Source organism: Osmerus mordax, chromosome 10, assembly GCF_038355195.1.
Source record: "Osmerus mordax isolate fOsmMor3 chromosome 10, fOsmMor3.pri, whole genome shotgun sequence".
In the NCBI taxonomy this organism is placed as follows: domain Eukaryota; kingdom Metazoa; phylum Chordata; class Actinopteri; order Osmeriformes; family Osmeridae; genus Osmerus; species Osmerus mordax.
This window is the reverse complement of record NC_090059.1, coordinates 14,597,724-14,618,470: the sequence shown is the minus strand read 5'-3', so window position 1 is coordinate 14,618,470 and position 20,747 is coordinate 14,597,724. Positions and strand designations below refer to the sequence as shown.

The following is a 20,747-nucleotide window of genomic DNA, read 5'->3' as shown; positions in this document are numbered from 1 at the left end:
CTGCATGCTCTTATGGTTATTCCCTTTGGCACTTATTTGTTTTTTCACAACGTATGCTTCATGTTTTGGCTACCCGCAATGTTTGGGGTATCTCGTTATGATCAGTGACCTATGCACTTTTGTAAAGCTCTCTCTTGGAAGTCGCTTTGGATAAAAGCGTCTGCTAAATGAATAAATGTAAGATCCTAGTAGACAACTTTCTATCCGGTGCCTGTTTTTGAGAATTATTCCCAGCCTAAATACTTTCATGATTTTTTCAGTCGTAGCACCTGCTATCGTAGATTTAGTCACAGAAACTACGACATATGGGTCATAGTGACCGGATAAGTGGAATGCCAGCAATCGAATTAGCATTGGTAAATCACTTTGAATCACTCGATAGTGCTTTCTAACCTCATTTACATATCAGCCTCTTTCTGTTCACAATGTTGATCAGCTGGTCATGCCCTGTGTTACTATATCACTTTACATACACTGCATCATGTTTATTTACATTTTTTACATTTGTCTACAAAAGTCAAAACATCAGTACAATACTATTGTAAGCCCCAAATAGGCCCTAAATAATAGGCCTGCAATTCATTGAACAAAAATATAATTAAGTGAAAAACAGATGATATGTAATAATTGGTTTCAAGAGAGCACAATGTGCAGTGACTATCATGTCATTAACGTAGCAAAGCATATACTGTTAATGATCAAAGCGTACTGTAGCTACTATAACAATACAGACATAGAAGAAAAGCATTGAGAAATGAAAATCCATTCCAAAGCTTTTATTTTAATACAGATATTTCTACATTACAATGACTTAAAATGAACTATTCAAAGACAGCATTAAACCATCAGACGTAAGCACACATTAAAGTGATGAAATTGACATTTTTATGTTACTTAAATAAAATAAAAAAAGATTTCCATTGCACTTGAACATCATAAATACAGCATACAGTCTGAATACATCTCTCTGGAGCAAAGCAACCATTCATCTTTGTCGCATTTCTGGGTCGTAACTCCAGTACATTCCATTACCATGTCCTAACAAACATTTCCATACTATGTGCATTCAGGAAATAATGAGGAAACAATGTGCCCAAACACGATAGCAAAAAAAGAAAGAAAGAAGTATATTACTTGTTCAGTTAAAAAAAAGATTGACAATCTACTGTATTGACAATTGATGGAAAGCCTCTTTTCCCACAAGTACGATGTTTCTCCCTGTAACACTTAAAATGTTGAATTAGTTTTATATATGGTCAAAATCTTTTAAGATGTATATACCAAAATATATGAACTTGAATGAACACATTTCACATCTTGTTCAATGATTGCAACCGGGCTATAAAACGTATAACCTCATGGATGTGATTCTAGCAGGGTTTCTTGTTATACAGGATACATGGGAGTGTCAAAGTGCTGTTGCTTGATTGTAACTTCCTGATCTCCTACATCATTTCCTGTGTTGTCGATGTTATATGTCACAAGCCATGCGGTATGATAAAACAGGATGGCTATGTGCATGCATAACAAACGTTCTCAACAAAGACAAAAATTAAATCCTGGCCTCAAACACTTGGTTGGAACTGGATGTTACAATGTGCTTGGTTTTGCAATAATAGTGGTACGAAATAAGATGACATTATGACATTTTCTGGGTGACAAAGGAAAATGTGAAATGTACACGCTTGCCCGAACATAAGGTACATGACACATTGACAATGTGCAGATCATGTTTTGTCATATAAAAACAAGGCTATACTGTATAATCCAATGTTCCACCATGTTAGAAAATGGAGGGGAAGAACACCACAGACCATGTGTGAATTCATCTGCCTTTGTTCAACCGTAAAAGTGAATCACCAACGAACAACCATGACTCCATTTGTCGACGACATTCGGTCCTTAGTGTTACTTAGAGAGCAGGCAGGAACGAGCCGGATGGAGCCTTGTCTGAGGATGCTTACACGTTTTGTTTCTTTGCTTTAACAGACAAAGACTCATATTTTGTCCAGCTCCAATCTTGGGCCTACAACAGAGAAAGCCAAAAGTATATAATAAAGGTCAAATGGATATTCAAGACAGTAACAAACAAAAGATGTTTTGTGGGTTCAGATTTTACAGTCTGAGCCTTCCAACAAGACAACAGACACCAGTCATGTTTTCCAGTGGATGAACTTAAACCTAACTCACTTAGAATTAGCCTGGAGTGTCAATTCATTCAATAGAAGGACAGATGCCTACATTCACTCCTCTGAATAGTCAATTAAAGAAAAACCAGGGCAGCAACTTATCACTGATCTTAATAGTCCAGTGCTTAAAAGTATGATTATAAGAAATAAAATAAAAACCTGACAGCATTTAAGCAAAACAAAATAAGAGATATTGCTCTCTCGGTTGCTGAAAAGCCCGACTCACCACCATGCTTCTAGACTGCTCATCAGCTGCTTCTTGCATCAGGCTGGTCAGCTGACCCAGTAACTTCTGGTTCTCCTGGAGCAGCCGTGGGGCAGCGTCTCTGCCAGAAGGAACACATCACCGGATGTCAAACCTCCCACTAAGAGAAGCACCAGTATCTGACTGCACTATGTTGACCACTCATGCTGCTCATTATTATTTTTATATAAATATTTTATTTTATATTTAAATTGTTTTATTCTTAGATTGTTTAGTTCTTAGAAATAGTAAAACTTTTGTACTTTTACTTAATTTAAGATTTGTATATGTTTAGTGTTTTGCACCTCCCTGCCACAGTAAATTCCGTGTTTGTATAACATACATGGCGAATAAACCGAATTCTGATTTAGATTTTCCACCCACGTCCTCATTTCTCTATTGACTGTACCTGTCGTTGGGTCCAGGTAAGGAGGTGAGAGGATGGGGGGCACTAACTGGCTGGGCGGACTGGGACCACTGGGATACCTGGAGGGGGTTAGACGTCTCTGGGCTGGCCGCCATTGAGTTCCGCGTGGAATTCTGTGCCTGTTTGAATATTTGTTTATTAGGCAATGATGCAAGTGATGATTCGTGGTCTAGAAATGCTCTTCTTTCAGCAGTTGGCTACTTACACAGGCTATCTTCAGTAAGTGCCAGAACTCTCTCTGTCTCTTGATCTGCATCTGCATCACCGTATTGTCAGCCTCCTTGATGTTCTCAAGGGACTTCTCAATCCTCGGGAACAGGTCAATGATTTTTTGTTTGCTGAGTAGTATCTTGCTGTGGGAGAAACAGCCCAGACACAGACTCAGAAAAGGGGGTCAAGAACCTGCGGCAGACAGTCAGATCTGAATCGTACAGGTCACCAAGAAGAATAGCTCGTACCTGAGATGTGTGTATAGGTCCCTCAGAACTTTGTCCTGGTTCTGAACGGTCTTCACGATGGCTTTCACCATCTCAGAGCTGTCACTGCTGACATCTGGCTCAGGCACTGTGGGGGGAAAAACAGAACAGACCATCATGTACTTGGATATGTTTGTTATCTACAAAGCTCGCTCTGTTTCCAAAATAACATCTTCTAAAACGCCTCTTACTTCTGCATTTCATTTTCAGCTGTTTGTAGAGCTCAATGGCCTTTTCCTCTCTGCAACGACAGGAAACAACCATCAGATGTTAATAATTTCACAACTAATTCAAGAGACGGTTTTCAATAAGGGCCCGTCCACTCCCACTTGGGTTTTTGGCCGTCACACAAGATTAGCCTTCAAGTCTCTAAGCAGAAAGTCATCAGTCATCCCTGACTTGGCCCAAACACTCACTGCTGCTCCATCACGTCTCCTTGGCGACGGGCATAAGGACTCCTCTGCAGTTCAACGATCTCTGAGTGGAGGGACATGATCTCCTCATCCAAGTGGCTCACCTCTGCCACCTAGAGGACAAGCAAGACACATTCAGGCTTCACAATCATGCTCTAAGCTGGGAGACATGTTTTTTTTTGTAAAAATGTGCTCAGTTTTAAATCTAAGTATGTATTGTATCTATGTATTGAATCAATTAGAAACTTAACCAGGTTCCTACTAGTAGTGAGGGCAGTACCTGTGTAAATGCAGCTGCCTTCTCCTCATTTTCCTGCCAGGCCTTTAACATTTTCTCAGAGGCTGGGGAACGAAAACATAATATCCAAATTGAGAAACATCTTCTTGCACTCACATGAAATTCCTTTAATGGCCAGTCAGCTTTACTCACATATGCCATAGTGCATCTGGTCACTGTACTTCTCCAGATCATACTGAATGCTGCTCTTGAAGAAGTCCAGCTTGGCCTTCAGCTGCTGGGAGAAGGCAAACATGCCGTTCTTGCACTTGGTCAGGTTTGTGTTGTAGCGCAGAAGACTCAGCCTGTAGCAGTGAGAGCGAAGATTTTCAGTCCTTGTGCCCCAGAACGTTATTTCTGCATTTACTGAATTTATTTATGGATTGGTTTTGGCAAAGGTCCTCTGTACTCATAACAGGCACTTACGCTCACTTTACAAAAAGAAACAAAGAGATTGCTGATAAAAAAAGTTTTTGCATGAAGTTATGGACCGATAGCTAATGAGCATTCTTCAGCTTGGGACTATTTTTAAGGATTTCTGCTCTTCATATCAACTCACATGGCAGCCCTCTGACCCTGGAACAGTCTGCTGTAGTCCTCCTTCAACCCACAGATGTAGCTCACCGCCTCCCCCCACACCTTTCTCAACACAACCAGGGGCAGCTGTGTCTTGGCATCTCTCACTGCAGAGGCAGACAGGAAAACATCTTGAAGGAGAACTTTACACTGAGACCATGTGTGATACGAGTGAGCACAGAGGGAGGGAACTAAGCACGTTCAAGAGAGCCGTGGTTCCAAGCAACACGCACCGATAGTGTTCACTTTATCTGGCAGCTGTCTGGCACTGAAAGGACCTGAGTACTTGATAAGGCTCTTGTCAAAAAGGTAGACGATGTAACTGTCCCAGCCTCTCTGTAAAAAAAAAACAAACAACAAAAAACAGAAAGATGACGTTTTGGATAGGTAGTAAACGTTAGCACCGTCAGAACTGGAACCCAACCTACCATGACAGGATATGGTAAATGGAGACAAAGGACTCTTACCACTCCATCTAGAACACACTGGGCGGCTGGCTTCCTGGGGTCCAGTGACACCCCTGTCTCCTGCAGCAGCTCCTGGTGAACCAGCTCGATCTTGGTCTCAGCCTCAATGCGTTTCTGTAGGCTGTGGAGACTCTCGTCTGGGGCCAGCTGGAAGGAGTGGACCTGGGCCGTTGTCATGTTAAGTATATGGACAACCTGTGAGAGAAAGATGGAGAGATGGGAGGGAAGAAGAAACAAAGTGTGCATGGATGACATTGTCAGCCTGCGAGACAAAGTAGTCTGTAAGCCATCACAAGAAAGAAACTACTGGCTCTGATAATACCCAACATGCTCATGAAGCTCATGAATATTCAGACCAACCTTCATGCTCAATATCTGTTCCAGCACTTCAAAGCACTGGGGTTTGGTGTTGTCGGGGTGGATCCTGCCTCCTCGCTGGACTGGGTCCCATTTCAGCATCAACTGCAGAAGCCCCTCCATTGGTTCCAGCAGAGTCCTGCAGAGGTGTAACATTCATTTAGTTCCCCAGAGGTGTAACATTCATTTAGTTCCCCAGAGGTGTAACATTCATTTAGTTCCCCACCAATAAAACTACTAAATCATCTATTTTACATGCACACAGTATCGTCAGCAACTGTTCTTTAGGTTGTGATACTTATCAAAGAATTCAATGATTGGTAGATCATATGCACCTGCTGAGATTGTTTGGGTAAGGTAGATGTGTCGAGAATCGGACCTCCCCGGTCAACTCCTCCACAGCCATTATATCTTTTGGACCTTTGTTCCGTACTTTGCTGGCCCTGTTGACAAAAATATGATCACATATCTAATCTTTATAGGAGATATAGTTCTACCTCAATTTCACTCTTATTCCTAGGGCTCTTATCCACCTACCACTGGACTGGCTGAAGGTTGTGAAGGAAGGGACGGAAACCACAGCTGCATTCAAATACCATCGTACCAAAACTCCAGTAGTCCACAGTCACAGTGTAAGCCTTGTTCTCAAACAGCTCGGGAGCCTAAGAAAGAGAGAGTTCAACTCTTACACCATTCTCTGATGGACAGAGTTACTATAGTTACTATATTGCAAGGCCATTTCAATTCATCCCCAGTATCTATATGAAAGTATGAGTGCAAGAACGGTGACATTTGTGTAAGGGGGTCTAACCATAGATATATATAAACACTAGGTAAACGGTTTGGTTTGTTATCAACGTCAGAGATGTCGGTATGCCACTGCATAATTATGAATAATTATGTTTTTTTTTTTTTATATAGAATAGAAGTATGCAGTGGCATAACGACATCTCTGACGTTGATAACAAACCAAACCGTTTCAAAATCGGTTGAAAATTGAGCAAGTTATGGTCATTTCAAAAGTACATGTAGCATCAACACAATGTTATGGGTGAGCAAGTTGACTGTAGCAAGATGGCCGCCATGTGCGGACGTTCTAGACTCCGCCGTAAGACATCTAGTGTTTATATATATCTATGGGTCTAACTGCTTACCAGGTACTGGAGTGTGCCTACGAAGGATGTGCAGAGACTTCCTTGGTCCAAGTCTTTCGCATAACCCAGGTCAATGATTTTGTGGACCAACTAAAACATAAAGACAACAGGAACATTTGTAAGAATCAATTCATTCCAAAAAATATGACCAATCCAGTGAACAGTATTACGTAAGTTACCTTTCCATTGATTTCCTGAAGAACTATATTTTCTGGTTTAAGATCTCTGTGTATGATTTTGTTTTCGTGTAAATACTGGATACCCGATCCTGCAAGACAAAAGCATCTCAGAAACCATAGCTAGGCAAATGAGATACAACTCATGAAGCGTTCGAACTGCACCCACCAACATCATTGAGTAGAGAGATCACTTCACTCTCTTTAAGTCCACAGCAATTTTCAGGCTTGCTCAGCATCTGTTAAATTAAACCAATACACAAATTGAATACCAAATTCCAATGAATATGTCTACGATCAGACCCCAGATTGCCTTGCTCAGGCTCCTGACCTTCCGCAGGTCTCCTTTGGAGCAGTACTCCATAGCCAGCAATGGGAGATCGTTTAAGGCAATGTGCTTCATCTCCTCGGGCACATCTCTGGCCGTCACCACGTTGAGATGGCTCATCCTGAATGTGGGAGGTCAAAGAAGGAAACAAGATTGCTCTCAACTCCCAAGTAAACAGGACACATGTTTGTTTGCCAAACCAAATATTACAAAACCATACTTTTTCATGATCTGGATCTCTCTGCTCCATCTGTCTTTATTTCTTGCCGTCAACTCCAGGCGACACATTTTCACTACCAATTTGTCAGATGTGTCCTTTGGAATGTGGAGAAAGAAGGGGGGGAGAGTGAGATTTATAAAATGGTTACTCCATAGATTATGTTATAGCAATCAAGCCACAGCTGGAAATCATTCTGGCATTGCTAGTATAAAAAGTTTTCATTTGATCTTAACATATATCATCACCAAGTATATACCGCAAAGTTTGTGAAAAACACACACACACACAATATGTAAATAACATATTTGTTATTTACATATTATGATCCTGAAAAAAACTTGAACTATAACCAAAGGCTTAGTTGATCTTGCTGATCAACTAAACTGCAACATATTGCTTCACTCAAAACATCTCTGGGTCATGTTGTAAATTTAAAGATTGTAACTCTTCATTTTTTTGCTACATTGACTTGAGTGAAAATACATAACTTACATGGTGCTGGTAGAGATAGACATGGGCAAAACCACCCATGCCTATTCTCTCTTTAAACTCCCAGTCTCCACAGTTCTGATTCTGTCTGAAAGGAGGCTTCTCCATTGTGCACTGTAAATACAGGAGTTAATATAATAGATTCTGTTATATTCTAAGAAATTGCGTTGCTATATACTGAAAATGAAAGTGTAATTGATAGTGGATTGTTACATTATTGACGGTGCTCTAAATGTGAATAATTCCAGTAACTGGCACCAAACTGATTGTATACACCACACAGATTCTGGCAAACTAAACAGATAAAATATATACAGTATGTCCACTGTCCAGCGTTTTCCCACACATATGTGTAAAGCTAATATGCCTAGCAAGTGAAATTAGCTTCAATAACCTGTGTATGCCATGTCAGTTGACATTTTTGACTCGAATCTCAGTTGTAAACAAACAGATCAATTGAGACCTAGCTAGGCTAGCTAGCACTAGCTAAATACTGTCGTGGTTAGCTATTACAGTACACAACTAGTGCTAGCTTAGCCAAGCTAGCGTGTAGTCTAACTACTAGCTATGACAGCTAAAGCTGCAAAATATAGATTAAGTTATCGTTTACTATAAACATTTTCAGGCAATAATTTGAATCAATTAAATTCTGTACCTTACTTTGATCATTTAAGTCAGAATCATCGGCCGTGTTCACACGAAGATACAGATTCTAGACTCAGCTTACTCAATGCACCTTGACAGGAATGTGTACTTTCCTCGATATGACGTCACCTGACAAAAAAAAGAAAACGTAAACGGGGCTATGTTTGCCAGCAGAAACGTTAAAGTATGTTATAGTCACGTTTAATATGTTCCATACGTTAATTGAATGTAAAACGGTCGTTAAAAACTTGTTGAAAATTCTTACAACGCACTTTTTCCCTGTCACGCCTACTTTACATTATTAGTCATTTCGTTCAAAAATCCCCAAGGGTATGGCCTAATAATCTATTGGTTTTGGAAGTGCCTGAATTTTGTTTTTAATAAACAGACTGTGACGTCTTGTGCAAACGCGTACACACTCCTTTTGAGGTGGCTCATTTCTTTGTGTTAATTTTTTTATTTTACAGAAACAATAAATACACTGTGACAAGTCACCTTTTGAAACACTTTTATTTTTCCTCTATGCTTCCCAAAAAGAAAAGCTCATATACAAACAATGTCTCCAAACAGAGGTGAGTTTTACTGGTTGTTGACACATAGAGCTAAAATGAAATGTGTCTCATATGCAGCAGTCTCAGAACGCTGTATCTCCTACTGTACTGTATGTCACAGTTTTGAGTGATCTGCTGGCATGGTTTCCATAACACATCAGCATTAAAAACAGCCTTTACCACGACACAACTTCCTTCATTCAGATTGATCATTAAAAAAGTAAAATAATAATATGGTCATGACCCAAAGACAAATATTGATCTACTTATTAAACCTTTCATTAATTACTAAACATAATATAAAGGAAAGCAGACCATATATATCATGCTTATATACATGTCACATTCAGAAGTGCTGGCTGGGAATGGGTTGAACACAACACTTAATGGCTTTCTTTTTAGCATCACAGAGCTACTACAAGGGACCCAGCGGTTTCCATGCAAACCAGTGCCATGGAGATCCTGCAGCTGTTTTGTGATGTCAGAGGGGGTGTGTAGGTGGCAGGGATGCGTGTGTGGAGCTTTCCGGAGCCCCCTTATCACATGACGCACACTCATAGATCTGCCATGCCTCTCTCTTCCACGTGGTTGGTGACCAGGATATAGGACATGCAGTGCATAGACCCCAGTTATGAAGAGATAGATATTTAAACGTTCATCGACTCCTTTAATTTGAAAATTTCAAATGTTTCTCTTTGCTTTAAGGGATCTCGCTGTCTTACTTTCCAGTCCCAACATCTCTCAGGAGAACACATCCTTGGAGAGCACCCCTTGTACAGTTTGGCCATATTATGTCAACAGTGTCAAATACTATCAATAAATACAAGTATCAAGCAATAGAGTAACAGAATCACAGCCGTAACATCAAGTTACATAACAATCCAAGATTTGTCATCAGTTTATAGGAACAATATACATAAACATTTAACTGATGGAGGCAGCTGTCCAAATGATTGATTTGGAAAGTGGTAACATTAGAATGACTGATGCTGAAGGCAGAGAAAAATGAAGAGTTAAGGGGAAAGTAGGATCAAGTTAAAATGGTGGCAGAGGATCAGGAAGATTCGATTGAGGGAAGGGATAGAGGAAGTATGAAGGGGAAAAAAAAGAAATAAAAAGAGATAGGAAAGACAAGAGGCAAGTACACCATGCTAGTTAGAAACGATGTACAATTATCTGGTCTAAATTGTACAAAAGACAAACATTGAGATAACGACAGGCGACAGACACACACAGCTGGATATGTTTGGCTCCTACTTCACATATTATATAAATGTGCAGAGAATATCCTCCCCATCCCACATTCTCTGAAAAGGCTTCGCAGAACAACAAGTCAGTCTGGTCACAGCATGCATACAATGACATTCATGTACCCCACAGCTTGACGGACATGATGTCACACACACACACACACACACACACATTTGTTCAGCATAGTTTGAGTGGATGTTGACTATAGACTATTGATAGCTCAGCATGAATGCTTTGTTAGAGAGAAAAGCCCACTCAAAGGACGTACTGGGGAGGATAGGAGTCGAGGGTGCAGTATTCTGTCTAAATCAACTGAATGTCCTTAGCTCTCTCTGCTGGTACATTGCTGGCATTACAGCTGATATGGTTACCAGGGGTGACAGCTGATCTGGTTACCAGGGGTGACAGCGGCTATCCTGCAGCTGCGTCCCATAATAGTTTAAAAACTTGACATTCTGAAGGCATGTCATGATTAAATCATATTCATGTATCTTAATTGTTTATATCTATACCTATAGCAAATTGTTCCCCATATCCTGTGTTTTACAGTACAACAGCAAAATAAGACGTATCTCTAAATACTAAATAAACCCACTGGTGTGAAAAATTGTCAACTATTACTAGTTGATTAAGTGATTTTGATACTGGTCTTTCCCACAATAGATTTAATTTCTCACTGAGCACTCAAAGCCTTCAGAACTGTTAAATACAAGGAATGTCAACTTTATATTCTTAATATATGCATGTTCATGATAATCTTTTGAATATATTGTAAACTACATTTAATGTATAATACAATATAAGCACATAATATGTAGCAGGTTACTAAAAGACACATCCCATATGTTTACAATGAACATATTTCTTTATATTCTTAATATTATACTCTTTGACATACAGTATATAACATTACACAAGAGGAGCATGAGTGCTGTAAAGTACTGTAAAAAAATACTGAAAAACAAGAACATTCAGGGTCTGCCTGGTGAGTGTTAAAACAGATCTTATAAATGAGTGCCTGTAGGTATACGCAGAGATTACATGGGGGTGAGGGGATGTGGGGGTCGGGACACCAGCATGACAAAAAAAGACTACACAAACCATAAAATCTTGCCGCTGTCTTTTCTTCCATAGAAGAAAAATGTTCAAACTTAGCTGTGCTGGATGCAAGCATGCGGATCACTTGAGAAAACAACAATCAGGCAAGAAGAAAGAACAGAAGCTCATCGCAAGACAAAAAAGCTTAAGCAAGAGGAGGCTCAGAAAAACAACTGTTGAGGAGGAGCCAAAAAGACGATGTTCCTTTTGCTGCGAAGGCGGTGCAGTAGTGTTTTGTCTCACGTGTGAGTATCGTGTAAGCCTGAAGAAAATATCCTCCTCTTCCAACTACCCAGTTAGTAAAGAAAGGATAGAAACTTTGAGAAAAGAGAAGCAGAGAGATGGCAGAGTGTGAGTCTGCCTGACCTCTCTCAGCCCTGCCTTTACCTGGGCTGGGATGCATTAGGGTTGTTACAAAACTTGCAGTTCTGATCCACATGTGTATTACTTTATAGACTGGCCAAATTCACCACAGGCAATTGTTTTGCCATCTTCATCCTCATAGAGCAAATTTCAGGAGCTTCAAATAGCCATACAGTCAGGCTCCCTAATGTAATGTGGATAACAACTTTATGATGAGGCAAATAAGAGAACTGCAATGCAATAAGACTAGGATCTACTTTAGGTTACTGTACTAATACAGTGTTTCGCTTTACCCAGTTTGGCGGTAGTGTGACTGAAATCAAATGAACAGTCATCTGAGACTTAAGATTTCAAATGTGTAAACATGTTTGGTCCCAAATCAGAGTAAAAGGTCAAGAAAAAGTGGGAGTGGTTCGTAGGAGAGGTACCCTGAAGGAAGAAAAGGAAAGGATGCTGGATGCAAGTCCCTGGATGGCGCCCGCTCCTTCAGAGAACCTGGCATTTCTCACAGTACGCTACTGTACCCAGCAAGGCTTCTCTCAAACGCCTCATCTCTCAAGCACTGTGACCTCTCCCCCTGCTCCTCCCTCTCTCCTCCCACCCACTCCTAACACCCATGCTGGCATTTGCCAGTGATCACGCCAGGCACAGCATCTGCACCTCCCTTATTGGTCAAGGAGACCGGGGTGCCGGGTTAGGCGCCACAGGGTGTGGTTACGCCCCTCACTCATTCCCCCCTCGAGCTCGGCTCCAAACCCCCCCTGGATCTCAAATAAAAACCTATGCAGGGAGACAGCCTGCAGCTGGCCGCGCCGCTCCCGGCACCCCCGTGCCCCCTCACTTCTTGACGGCCTGACGGTAGCTGTGTCTCTGGCCCTCAGTGCGCTTGCTGCTGGCCTTGCTGTTGCCCCCATCCTTGGTACTGCTGGCCTGGCTGGTGTGGCTGGCGTGGCTGGCCTGGGTCACCTGGCTGGCCTGGCTGCTGTCCTGCAGCGTGGGGCTGGAATGGGCACGCTGAAGACTGTTGTCCTCCAGGATCTGAGACTCAAACACAGACAGATCCTCTTCCCCACAGCGGATCTTAGCCCGCAGTAGCATGGCGTAGGTTCCGTAGCGCGTTTTCTACAGATGGGAGAGAGAGAGACGGTTGGGAAAATAGAGGGGTGAAAATTGGGAGAGAGTGGGAGAGACAGAGGTAGAGAAATAAATGACATGAGGGATAATAAAAAAGGCAGGAGAGAAAAAGAAAGATGAGAAAAACGAGAGAGCAGCAGCGCTCTAGTACATAATTACTTGACGCTTCACTGATTTCCCATTTATTTCTTTTCATAGCAGCAGGCCAGTGGCTTTCAGCTCACCTCAAACTCCAGATACTCGTCCCTCTGGCGGTGCTCCTCCAGCTCACGCCCTTTGACCTTGCGGTCAGGGGGGTACGAACGCAACTCAGCCAGCTCGGTGGAAATAGCACGGAACCTAGCCTCGTGTGATTGGACCTGCTCTTCCTACAAGCACAGAATCAGGGTCACTCGAAACAACCGACACGGAGCAATTATTGACACGATGCCCAGTTATCTCTGCTGTTTGTGGCGCAGTGTGTAGCGTGGAGGTACCTGAGACATCTTGGAGGTGCCTCCTGGTAGCAACGGCCGACTGAACTTTTTCTGAGAGCCAATGGCTGCTGGGAAGGGTGGTGAGGAGAACATGGCTGCCACCGTGTTAATACGAGTGATCCAGGACTGCATCTGTTCTGCGTTTCTGTGAGGCACAAAGCATACATCTGTAGAATCTAAGATTCACTGGACGCACGGGCCTTGACATACGTATATGTAAGGATTCCCAAAGGCTCATTATCGCGTCCAAATAGCAAAGTAAGACTTCAAAAGAGATAATCATCAGAGCAGCTCAATGAGAAATGTGGCTTTGCTTTTGACAAAGAAATAATTTAACGGCCAATTAAAACACAACAAAAAAGCTGTTATCCACTAACAGGCCTATTAAAGACCCCTGAGAGTAATCAGACTGAGTCAGGCAGCCTTGCCCAAAGTCCCTGGATAAAGAAGAAGAAAGACAGGGAGAAAGACAGACAAAGGGACAAAGAGAGAGATGGGAAGAGAGGGAGAGAGAGCAAGAAAGTAAGTGATGGAGAAAGGGAGAGAAAAAGAGAGAGCGAGAGACTGAGACATAGAAAAAGAGAGATGGGGAAGGTACAGTATCTGGGACAAATGCAAGCTGCAATTGGAGCAGAGCTGGTCCTCCTGGGGGACTGAAACTGTGGCCACTCGTGCTGCATCCTGGATTTACAGGCCTCTAGCCTCCTTCAAACACATACATTTCACCACATGCACCCACACAACTGCCATCACATGCACTGAGCTGGTGTTGTAGCCTTGTGATTGGCTGAAGAGAGAGAGAGAGAGAGGAAGAGACTGGGCAGGTATTGCTATTGGTCAAAAAAAGGAAAAGAGGGAAAGGTGACCTTGCAAAGTCAAGATCAAGCCAGGTTTGATGTCTGCAGGAACATTGAGCCAAAGCAAGTGATTGGTCGGTCCTTAAGGAGAGTGAAATGAGAGAGGAGACTTACGGTGCCTGGAAGAGATAGACCCTCCAGTCTGCAGTGCGCAGGTAGAAGACGTTGGGCCTCTTGCTGTAGTCAGATGCCCTCATGGCCAGAGAGTGGTGGATGGACACAGCGTTTTTCAAGTCCTCATCAGACAACTGTTTGTCTGGTCGGTACTCTCCCTAAAAATACGTAAAACAATAACAAATGAAATAACGTCCCGCTGATCATAACGTACATAATCCAGTTCAGATTACAGGCGTACATTTTTCTACCACAAATCAAACTCAACAAAAATAAAAGGGGCTTCTTTGGGGATGACATGGCCGTTGAACCAGAGAGCACAGTCGTGTGTCTCCATGGGAACTTCCCTGGGTGGGATCTTGTGTCCAAAGTGACAGATTTAGCAGAACTCAGGCCCAAGAGGCTTGCAGGGCGGCCAGGACCACTGGTCCATATGGGCCATCTGCACAGTGTCAGGGTCTGAAGGCTCGACACGCTCTGTCTCTGGGACTGGTTGCTGCATCATCTCATTCCACCCAATCAGACAACATAAACAGGATGTGAAAGCTTCTCCAAGCTTAGGCGCCGCTATTTGGCTGCCCAGATTGTGTTAGTTTGTAAATTCTGTGCCCACTAAATATCGGGAGTCAGGTGGCTGAACGGTTAGGGAAGCGGGCTAGTAATCAGAAGGTTGCCAGTTCGATTCCCGGCCGTGCCAAATAACATTGTGTCCTTGGGCAAGGCACTTCACCCCTACTTGCCTCGGGGGGAATGTCCCTGTACTTACTGTAAGTTGCTCTGGATAAGAGCGTCTGCTAAATGACTAAATGTAAATGTAAATATTGTAATGCTATTAAGTTTACAGAGGATTCTGTTATCCTCAATGACCTTGTCTAACAGAAGGTTCATTAGCAAACAGACTCGCCTTCTGCAGGTAGAGAATGAGACCCTTCAGGATGGCATAGAAGGTCTTCCATCCTCTCTTACCTCGCGGTGCTGTGATGGGGAGAACAGTGTGAACAACAAAAAAACAGTGGCCCTATGCTAAAGGTTACTTTCAAATGTTCGTGTGAGGTAAAGGACATGTCATTCGAGTAAAGGCGATTTGGTACGTACTTCGCTTGCCATCAGAGTCAGCATGAACCTTGCGGACCAGGAAGCCGTTCTTGTAGAGCAGGGTACCGGGGGGTTGGGCCAAGTCCACCAGGGGCTTCCCTTCACTGCCCACTCGCTTCATGGCTCTAGCGGCGGAATCTGTCACCAGAGTGTCCCCCAACTCTGAGAAAGACTTCCGCAGCTCCTCCTCGTCGCTATGGAGACCAAAGAAAAAGCAGGTACAAATGTATTACGCCTCATTTACATCACATCAACATTCATCCACTAGAATGTCACTCCATCCATTCTTAACTGCCAGAGAAAACCAATTGAAATGGCATTTCAACACAAGTCCATCTTTACACCGCGAGATGCTGTTTAATTGCTGTTTGATATATTCTAAATATATAAATAACAACGCAGCTTCTATCAAGGGGAAACATGAATGAAAGTCGTTCTCCAAAGCCTTAAGTGTGTGGGTTCCCCCCCCCCTCTCTCTCTTTCTTTCTTTCTCCCCATCTCTATCTCTTTGTGATTTCCTTCTGTTCTCCTGAGAAGAAGTCCACTCTCCTTGATCACAAAGAGCCACAGCAGGAGAGCGACACTATCGATCTTGTTGCAGCTTTGAGGTGAAAAACGGGGGCATCCTTGCCACTAGGGACTGCTCCTTCTCAGAAATGAATTGCAGACGTGCAAGTGTTTTTCACTTTGGCATTCCCATTGCTCGTGGCAACCGCTTTGGACGTGAAAAGCCAGCTAAAGCCACTAGGTCATCTATATTACGTTTGTAACTTTTCTGTCCTGTCAGTGCAAAGTACAGCCATAGTACGCTATGGAGTGTTTGCTAAAATGACTAAATGTAAATGTACAGCCAAGTAAAAAGCTATTGATTGTAACCCCAATTAATTTTCAGTGTTTCGCTACAATTCAATGAGTGTGGGTTAGGAGAGATTCAGTAGCCTCCATCTCTCTCTGCCTCTCATTAAAGGCATTGAGGAGCCCTCTGTGTAAAGGTAGTGCTTAACAAACAGAGGAGGGCCTCAGCTCTCTCCACGCTCACGGTTAGCACGTTGGAGCTGTCGCAGCGTGACCAGCCTCCCCCAAAACCAAGCCCACCTAGAGGTCAGCTTGTCTGTCCACGTCTGACTTCCAGTCTGTGTCTGGTTCTCCACCTATCGTCCTACTGCTTATGCCAACTGTTCAGTTGTATGAATATATGTACTGCATAACTACCTTGATTTGTGGTAGAATATGATCATTAAAAGGATACGGTAATTGCCTTGCAGTGGATGATTATACCTAACGTGAATCCTATGAATATACAGTACACGCCGTTTCGAATCTGTCTCTGTTTACTCAAATGATCATTCTTAGAAAAAGAAATTCTAGAACAACATAATTAGAAATTAGGAATGATCTGTGCATTCTGCAAAATGATATTAATATTTATGTAGTAGTCCACCCATTTATAAACCTAGCAGAAATTACAATTCCACTTGCCACCTCACCAGCACACATGCAAAAGTTCACACTGAAAATAGAAAATGGATGGCGTCCGAACCCTTTGAGACCAGGCTATGAGTAACCAACAGCACATAACAGCAGTTAACCCCATGCAGGAGAGAGAGCAGGAGAGCTAGTGAGCATGTGCATGGAGTTCCAGCCTGTTGCCTGGTAACTGCTGGCCTGCTTCAATCCCACTCTACACCGAGACAAAGTAACAGGAGAGAGAGTGGGGGGATGGACGTAGAAGAGAGGAGAGAGAGAGAAAGGAAATGCCTGGAAAGACAAAGCGGACGAGAACCACATAGGAGACGAATGAAGAGTAGACACTGTAGGTGAGAGGTGTGGGTGGGATGGTGGGGTGGGATGGTAATGCAGAGGCATGGAGGAACAGGTTGACTTGATCTAGAAAAGTGCATGCTGGGATTTGTGTTGGCATTGCTGCACCAGTAGCTTATCAGACATGATAGCTCTGTACACCTGTGCCACTGCCCTATAATAGCACTGACAATATAGTTTTGGTCAAGTGAACAACAGCACAATGAAGCACATTTTGGAACTAATCCCCTTCTCAAACATAATTACTAAGGTGTGTAAAATTGGACGTGTATTGATATTGCCCCTGTTATGGTGAGGTATTGTGTAATGTGAATCCAATACAATAATGACCCTTGCTAGCTCAATCCTCTTCATATTCTCCACAGGTGACAGGTGGCAACAGGAGACAATGGGAAGACAGGACGATTAGAGCCAATGAGGAAGGAGGAGAGCAGGATTAGGAGATTAAAAGGAATAATGGAGCAGATGGGCCTTGTCTCTCTGTCTCTCCTTCCTCCTCTCTCTTTCTCTCCTTCCTCCTCTCTCTTTCTCTCCTTCCTCCTCTCTCTTTCTGTCCTTCCTCCTCTCTCTTTCTGTCCTTCCTCCTCTCTCTTTCTCTCCTTCCTCCTCTCTCTGTCTCTCCTTCCTCTTCTCTCTTTCTCTCCTTCCTCCTCTCTCTTTCTCTCCTTCCTCCTCTCTCTGTCTCTCCTTCCTCCTCTCTCTGTCTCTCCGTCTTCCTCTCTCTTTCTCTCCTTCCTACTCTGTCTTTCTCTCCTTCCCCCTCTCTCTGTCTCTCCTTCTTCCTCTCTTTTTCTCTCCTTCCTCCTCTCTCTTTCTCTCCTTCCTCCTCTCTCTGTCTCTCCTTCCTCCTCTCTCTGTTTCTCCTTCTTCCTCTCTTTTTCTCTCCTTCCTCCTCTCTCTTTCTCTCCTTCCTCCTCTCTCTGTCTCTCCTTCCTCCTCTCTCTTTCTCTCTGAAGAGAGGGATACACGATGCCTCCCTTCGTCTCTCTCGGAACCCACAGAGCTGCTCTCCACCCCCGCTCCTGAGCTGAATGAGGAAATGTGTGTGTGTGCGCACAGTGTGTTTGTGTGTGTGCGCACAATGTGTGTGTGTGTGCGAGTGTAAAACATGTGGGTGCATCCACCTGCACCAAGGAGAGTGCCCGTGTGCGTCTCTGTGGGGGTGTAAAATAACATATTTCGCTGTGTTTTTCTTTCTATAACCATACAGTGCACATGTATTCCTCTGTTTGCATAATCACATGAATCCGTGAGGAGGTAAAATGTCTGACTGTTTATATATTCATGTATTCATGGAAAGGTGTTTGTGTGTATGTGTCTAAAAATGACTATTCTGATGGCGGCCTCTGGCCTCTTGCATCATGGCCGTGTTTTAATTGGTGTGTGTGTTCCTGTGGAGATGTTTGAACTGGATTGCCTGCCTCTCTGTGGATCTCTCGCTAGATCCGTTCCTCTGACCAGCTTTCAGCTGTTCCGGGAGTGCTGCTATTTTAGGGAAGGTAGTGGGAGGCTGTGGTCACACCTTTAAACAGGATGCAAGTGGAGCCATTTAATGTAGTGTTTAGTGCGTGTGTGTGTTTGTATGTGTATTTGTGTTTATGCTGCGTTAAGCATTATCATATAATACAGGACAGTTTCCTGCGTGTGAGAGCGTCTTATCTGTGCAAAATGTCCAGAGGTGTGTATTTGTGATAGAATTCAGGGAGGCAGGAGCAAAGCTGTAGCTATGGAGCCGTAGCCATGGTGCTGTCACTATGGCAACAAAGCTTGGAAAGCCAGTGACTTAATTGGCATCTCCAAAGCACACTGAGATGAGATCCAGAATAGCAACCCTGGCACACAAATGTTTCCATCGCATGCCCGACAACACTCACGTCATAAATGAGGGTGCTAACAAGTTAATCAATACCTTTCATTGATGACATTTGTGTTGTGTTGTAGATGTTGTTCTGTACGTGTGTGTGTCTGAGCGTGTCCGTTGGCCCGCGTGGATGGAATGTTCTACTGATTTACTGAGAGATTCAGTTTCAGTGTCTTAGTTTTACAGACACCAGCAGGGCTGAGGGCATGGTGACAACTACAACCAACGAACCAAGCCCTTTTCATTTACAAATACAGTTACTGTAAGGGTTTGCTAAGAAATAATGATACGTGATATGTGAACATAATATTATCCTTCTGTCTTATTAAACAGCCATAATCAACACTACATTACACATCCAAGGGGAAAAAAATAATGACAAATAAAATGTACAATACAATTATAGGAGGGACTTACATTGTCCATTGAAGCTTCTCGTTCTTGATTGAGTTGTAGAGTGCCTGTAACAAAGAAAAAGAGTGTTTTAGTTTATGTCAATTTCCGGTGTGCTTATGCAAAAGTAATATTCTCTTCCAATCAATTCATTGATCAACCAGTCATCCATCAGTTAGACAGCCAGCAACCAATCAAGCACGAATAATCAATTGATCAATCAATCAATCAATCACTGATTTAGACTGCACTGTAATTAAATGATTCTCTTTCTCATTGTGGAAAATTAGGTTTTAGTAAAAAAAGGTTCAATAACAGGGAGCCAAAAGAATCCCACAGTAAGGAGAAATGGGATTTGATGAAGTAGCAGAGTTCCCCTGCTTTTCAGCGCAGCCCCTCATTGATAAATACAACAGGATTTTAGAAGACAGCGCATTTGGCATCACCTTCCACTAAATCTGTCCAGACAGCCAAGCATTTTAAACATTCCCATTCAAATCCAGGCCCTTAGTTACAATGGGATATGCCAACTGAATATGATATACCGACTCCTCTAATACGTGGAGTCTCGAGGTGAGGAGAGAAGCGAAGAGGAGAGATGTTGGATTTAGATCAAGGACTGGAGACAGCTGTGACAGTAGGGGTAATGGAGAGGACACTAATCATTGCCACTAATGTCTTCTGTAGACCACAATGCACTGTGCATGGCCCCTAATGACCATGTAGGGAACAATGTTTCATCTTACCCTGAAACCCCTCTCTTCTTCATTACATTCTCTCATTGAGAAGCACCACCGACGGGCCTCAATTCAATTTTCTCAGTTAGTTTTCTCTAAACTGTCCAACGAATTATATCGATACGTGTAGTGTAGAAATGGACTTGAATTAGATTCGTATTGGATTTGTTTCAGTGTGTCCAATCGAGTCAATTCTCTTTGAAACTGGGACTAATTGAAATACTTTTCTTTTAGATAACATGAATATTCATGATGAGCCACGGCTTTTAGAATTTGGGGTTTAAGCTCAAAATTCCACTGCTATGGATACATTCAGTTCCGTATGAAATCCAAACTCAAACTACGCACCAAGCTAGTTGCTCATAAATATTAATACTCTGTACAGCTGCAGGATGTATTGCAAAGAAGGCGAAGTTGGCCCAAGTGTCTCTTTTGTACCACAGATTTTTTTTACATGAAATGTAGGGTTGAATTTGTGGGCCTTAAATCTGTTCTGTTCTTTTTTTTTTTGTCATTTAGCAGACGCTCTTATCCAGAGCGACTTACAGTAAGTACAGG

General features: G+C 42.7%; 2 protein-coding genes across 3 annotated transcripts in view; both read right to left on the bottom strand.

Moving 5' to 3' along the window:
* Positions 1-761: 761 nt before the first annotated feature.
* On the bottom strand, positions 762-8,549 carry chuk (component of inhibitor of nuclear factor kappa B kinase complex). 2 transcript variants are annotated; one of them, XM_067244897.1, is made up of 22 exons: positions 8,449-8,549; positions 7,797-7,907; positions 7,305-7,399; positions 7,088-7,205; positions 6,926-6,995; positions 6,760-6,848; positions 6,581-6,670; positions 5,964-6,088; positions 5,762-5,869; positions 5,430-5,565; positions 5,070-5,264; positions 4,836-4,938; positions 4,586-4,709; positions 4,180-4,331; positions 4,030-4,091; positions 3,753-3,862; positions 3,528-3,577; positions 3,319-3,424; positions 3,066-3,213; positions 2,843-2,979; positions 2,416-2,515; positions 762-2,026 (listed from the first exon to the last, which is right to left on the bottom strand). In XM_067244897.1, exons 2-22 carry the CDS (start codon positions 7,899-7,901, stop codon positions 1,961-1,963), a joined length of 2,289 nt encoding a protein of 762 aa, XP_067100998.1. In that variant the 5' UTR covers positions 7,902-7,907; positions 8,449-8,549; the 3' UTR covers positions 762-1,960. The 2 variants fall into 2 exon arrangements, with proteins under 2 accessions (XP_067100998.1, XP_067100997.1); XM_067244896.1 differs by having other exon boundaries at positions 8,454-8,518.
* Positions 8,550-8,936: 387 nt separating this feature from the next.
* The window catches only part of LOC136950286 (PH and SEC7 domain-containing protein 1-like), a 29,451-nt gene continuing 17,640 nt past the window's right edge, over positions 8,937-20,747 (bottom strand). Inside the window, exons 10-16 of the mRNA XM_067244513.1 lie at positions 19,477-19,520; positions 15,378-15,571; positions 15,183-15,257; positions 14,283-14,436; positions 13,312-13,456; positions 13,060-13,203; positions 8,937-12,823 (exon numbers count right to left, since the gene is read on the bottom strand). Coding sequence (XP_067100614.1) covers positions 12,539-12,823; positions 13,060-13,203; positions 13,312-13,456; positions 14,283-14,436; positions 15,183-15,257; positions 15,378-15,571; positions 19,477-19,520 — 1,041 coding nt within the window. The 3' untranslated portion in view covers positions 8,937-12,538. The remainder of the gene's footprint in view (positions 12,824-13,059; positions 13,204-13,311; positions 13,457-14,282; positions 14,437-15,182; positions 15,258-15,377; positions 15,572-19,476; positions 19,521-20,747) is intronic.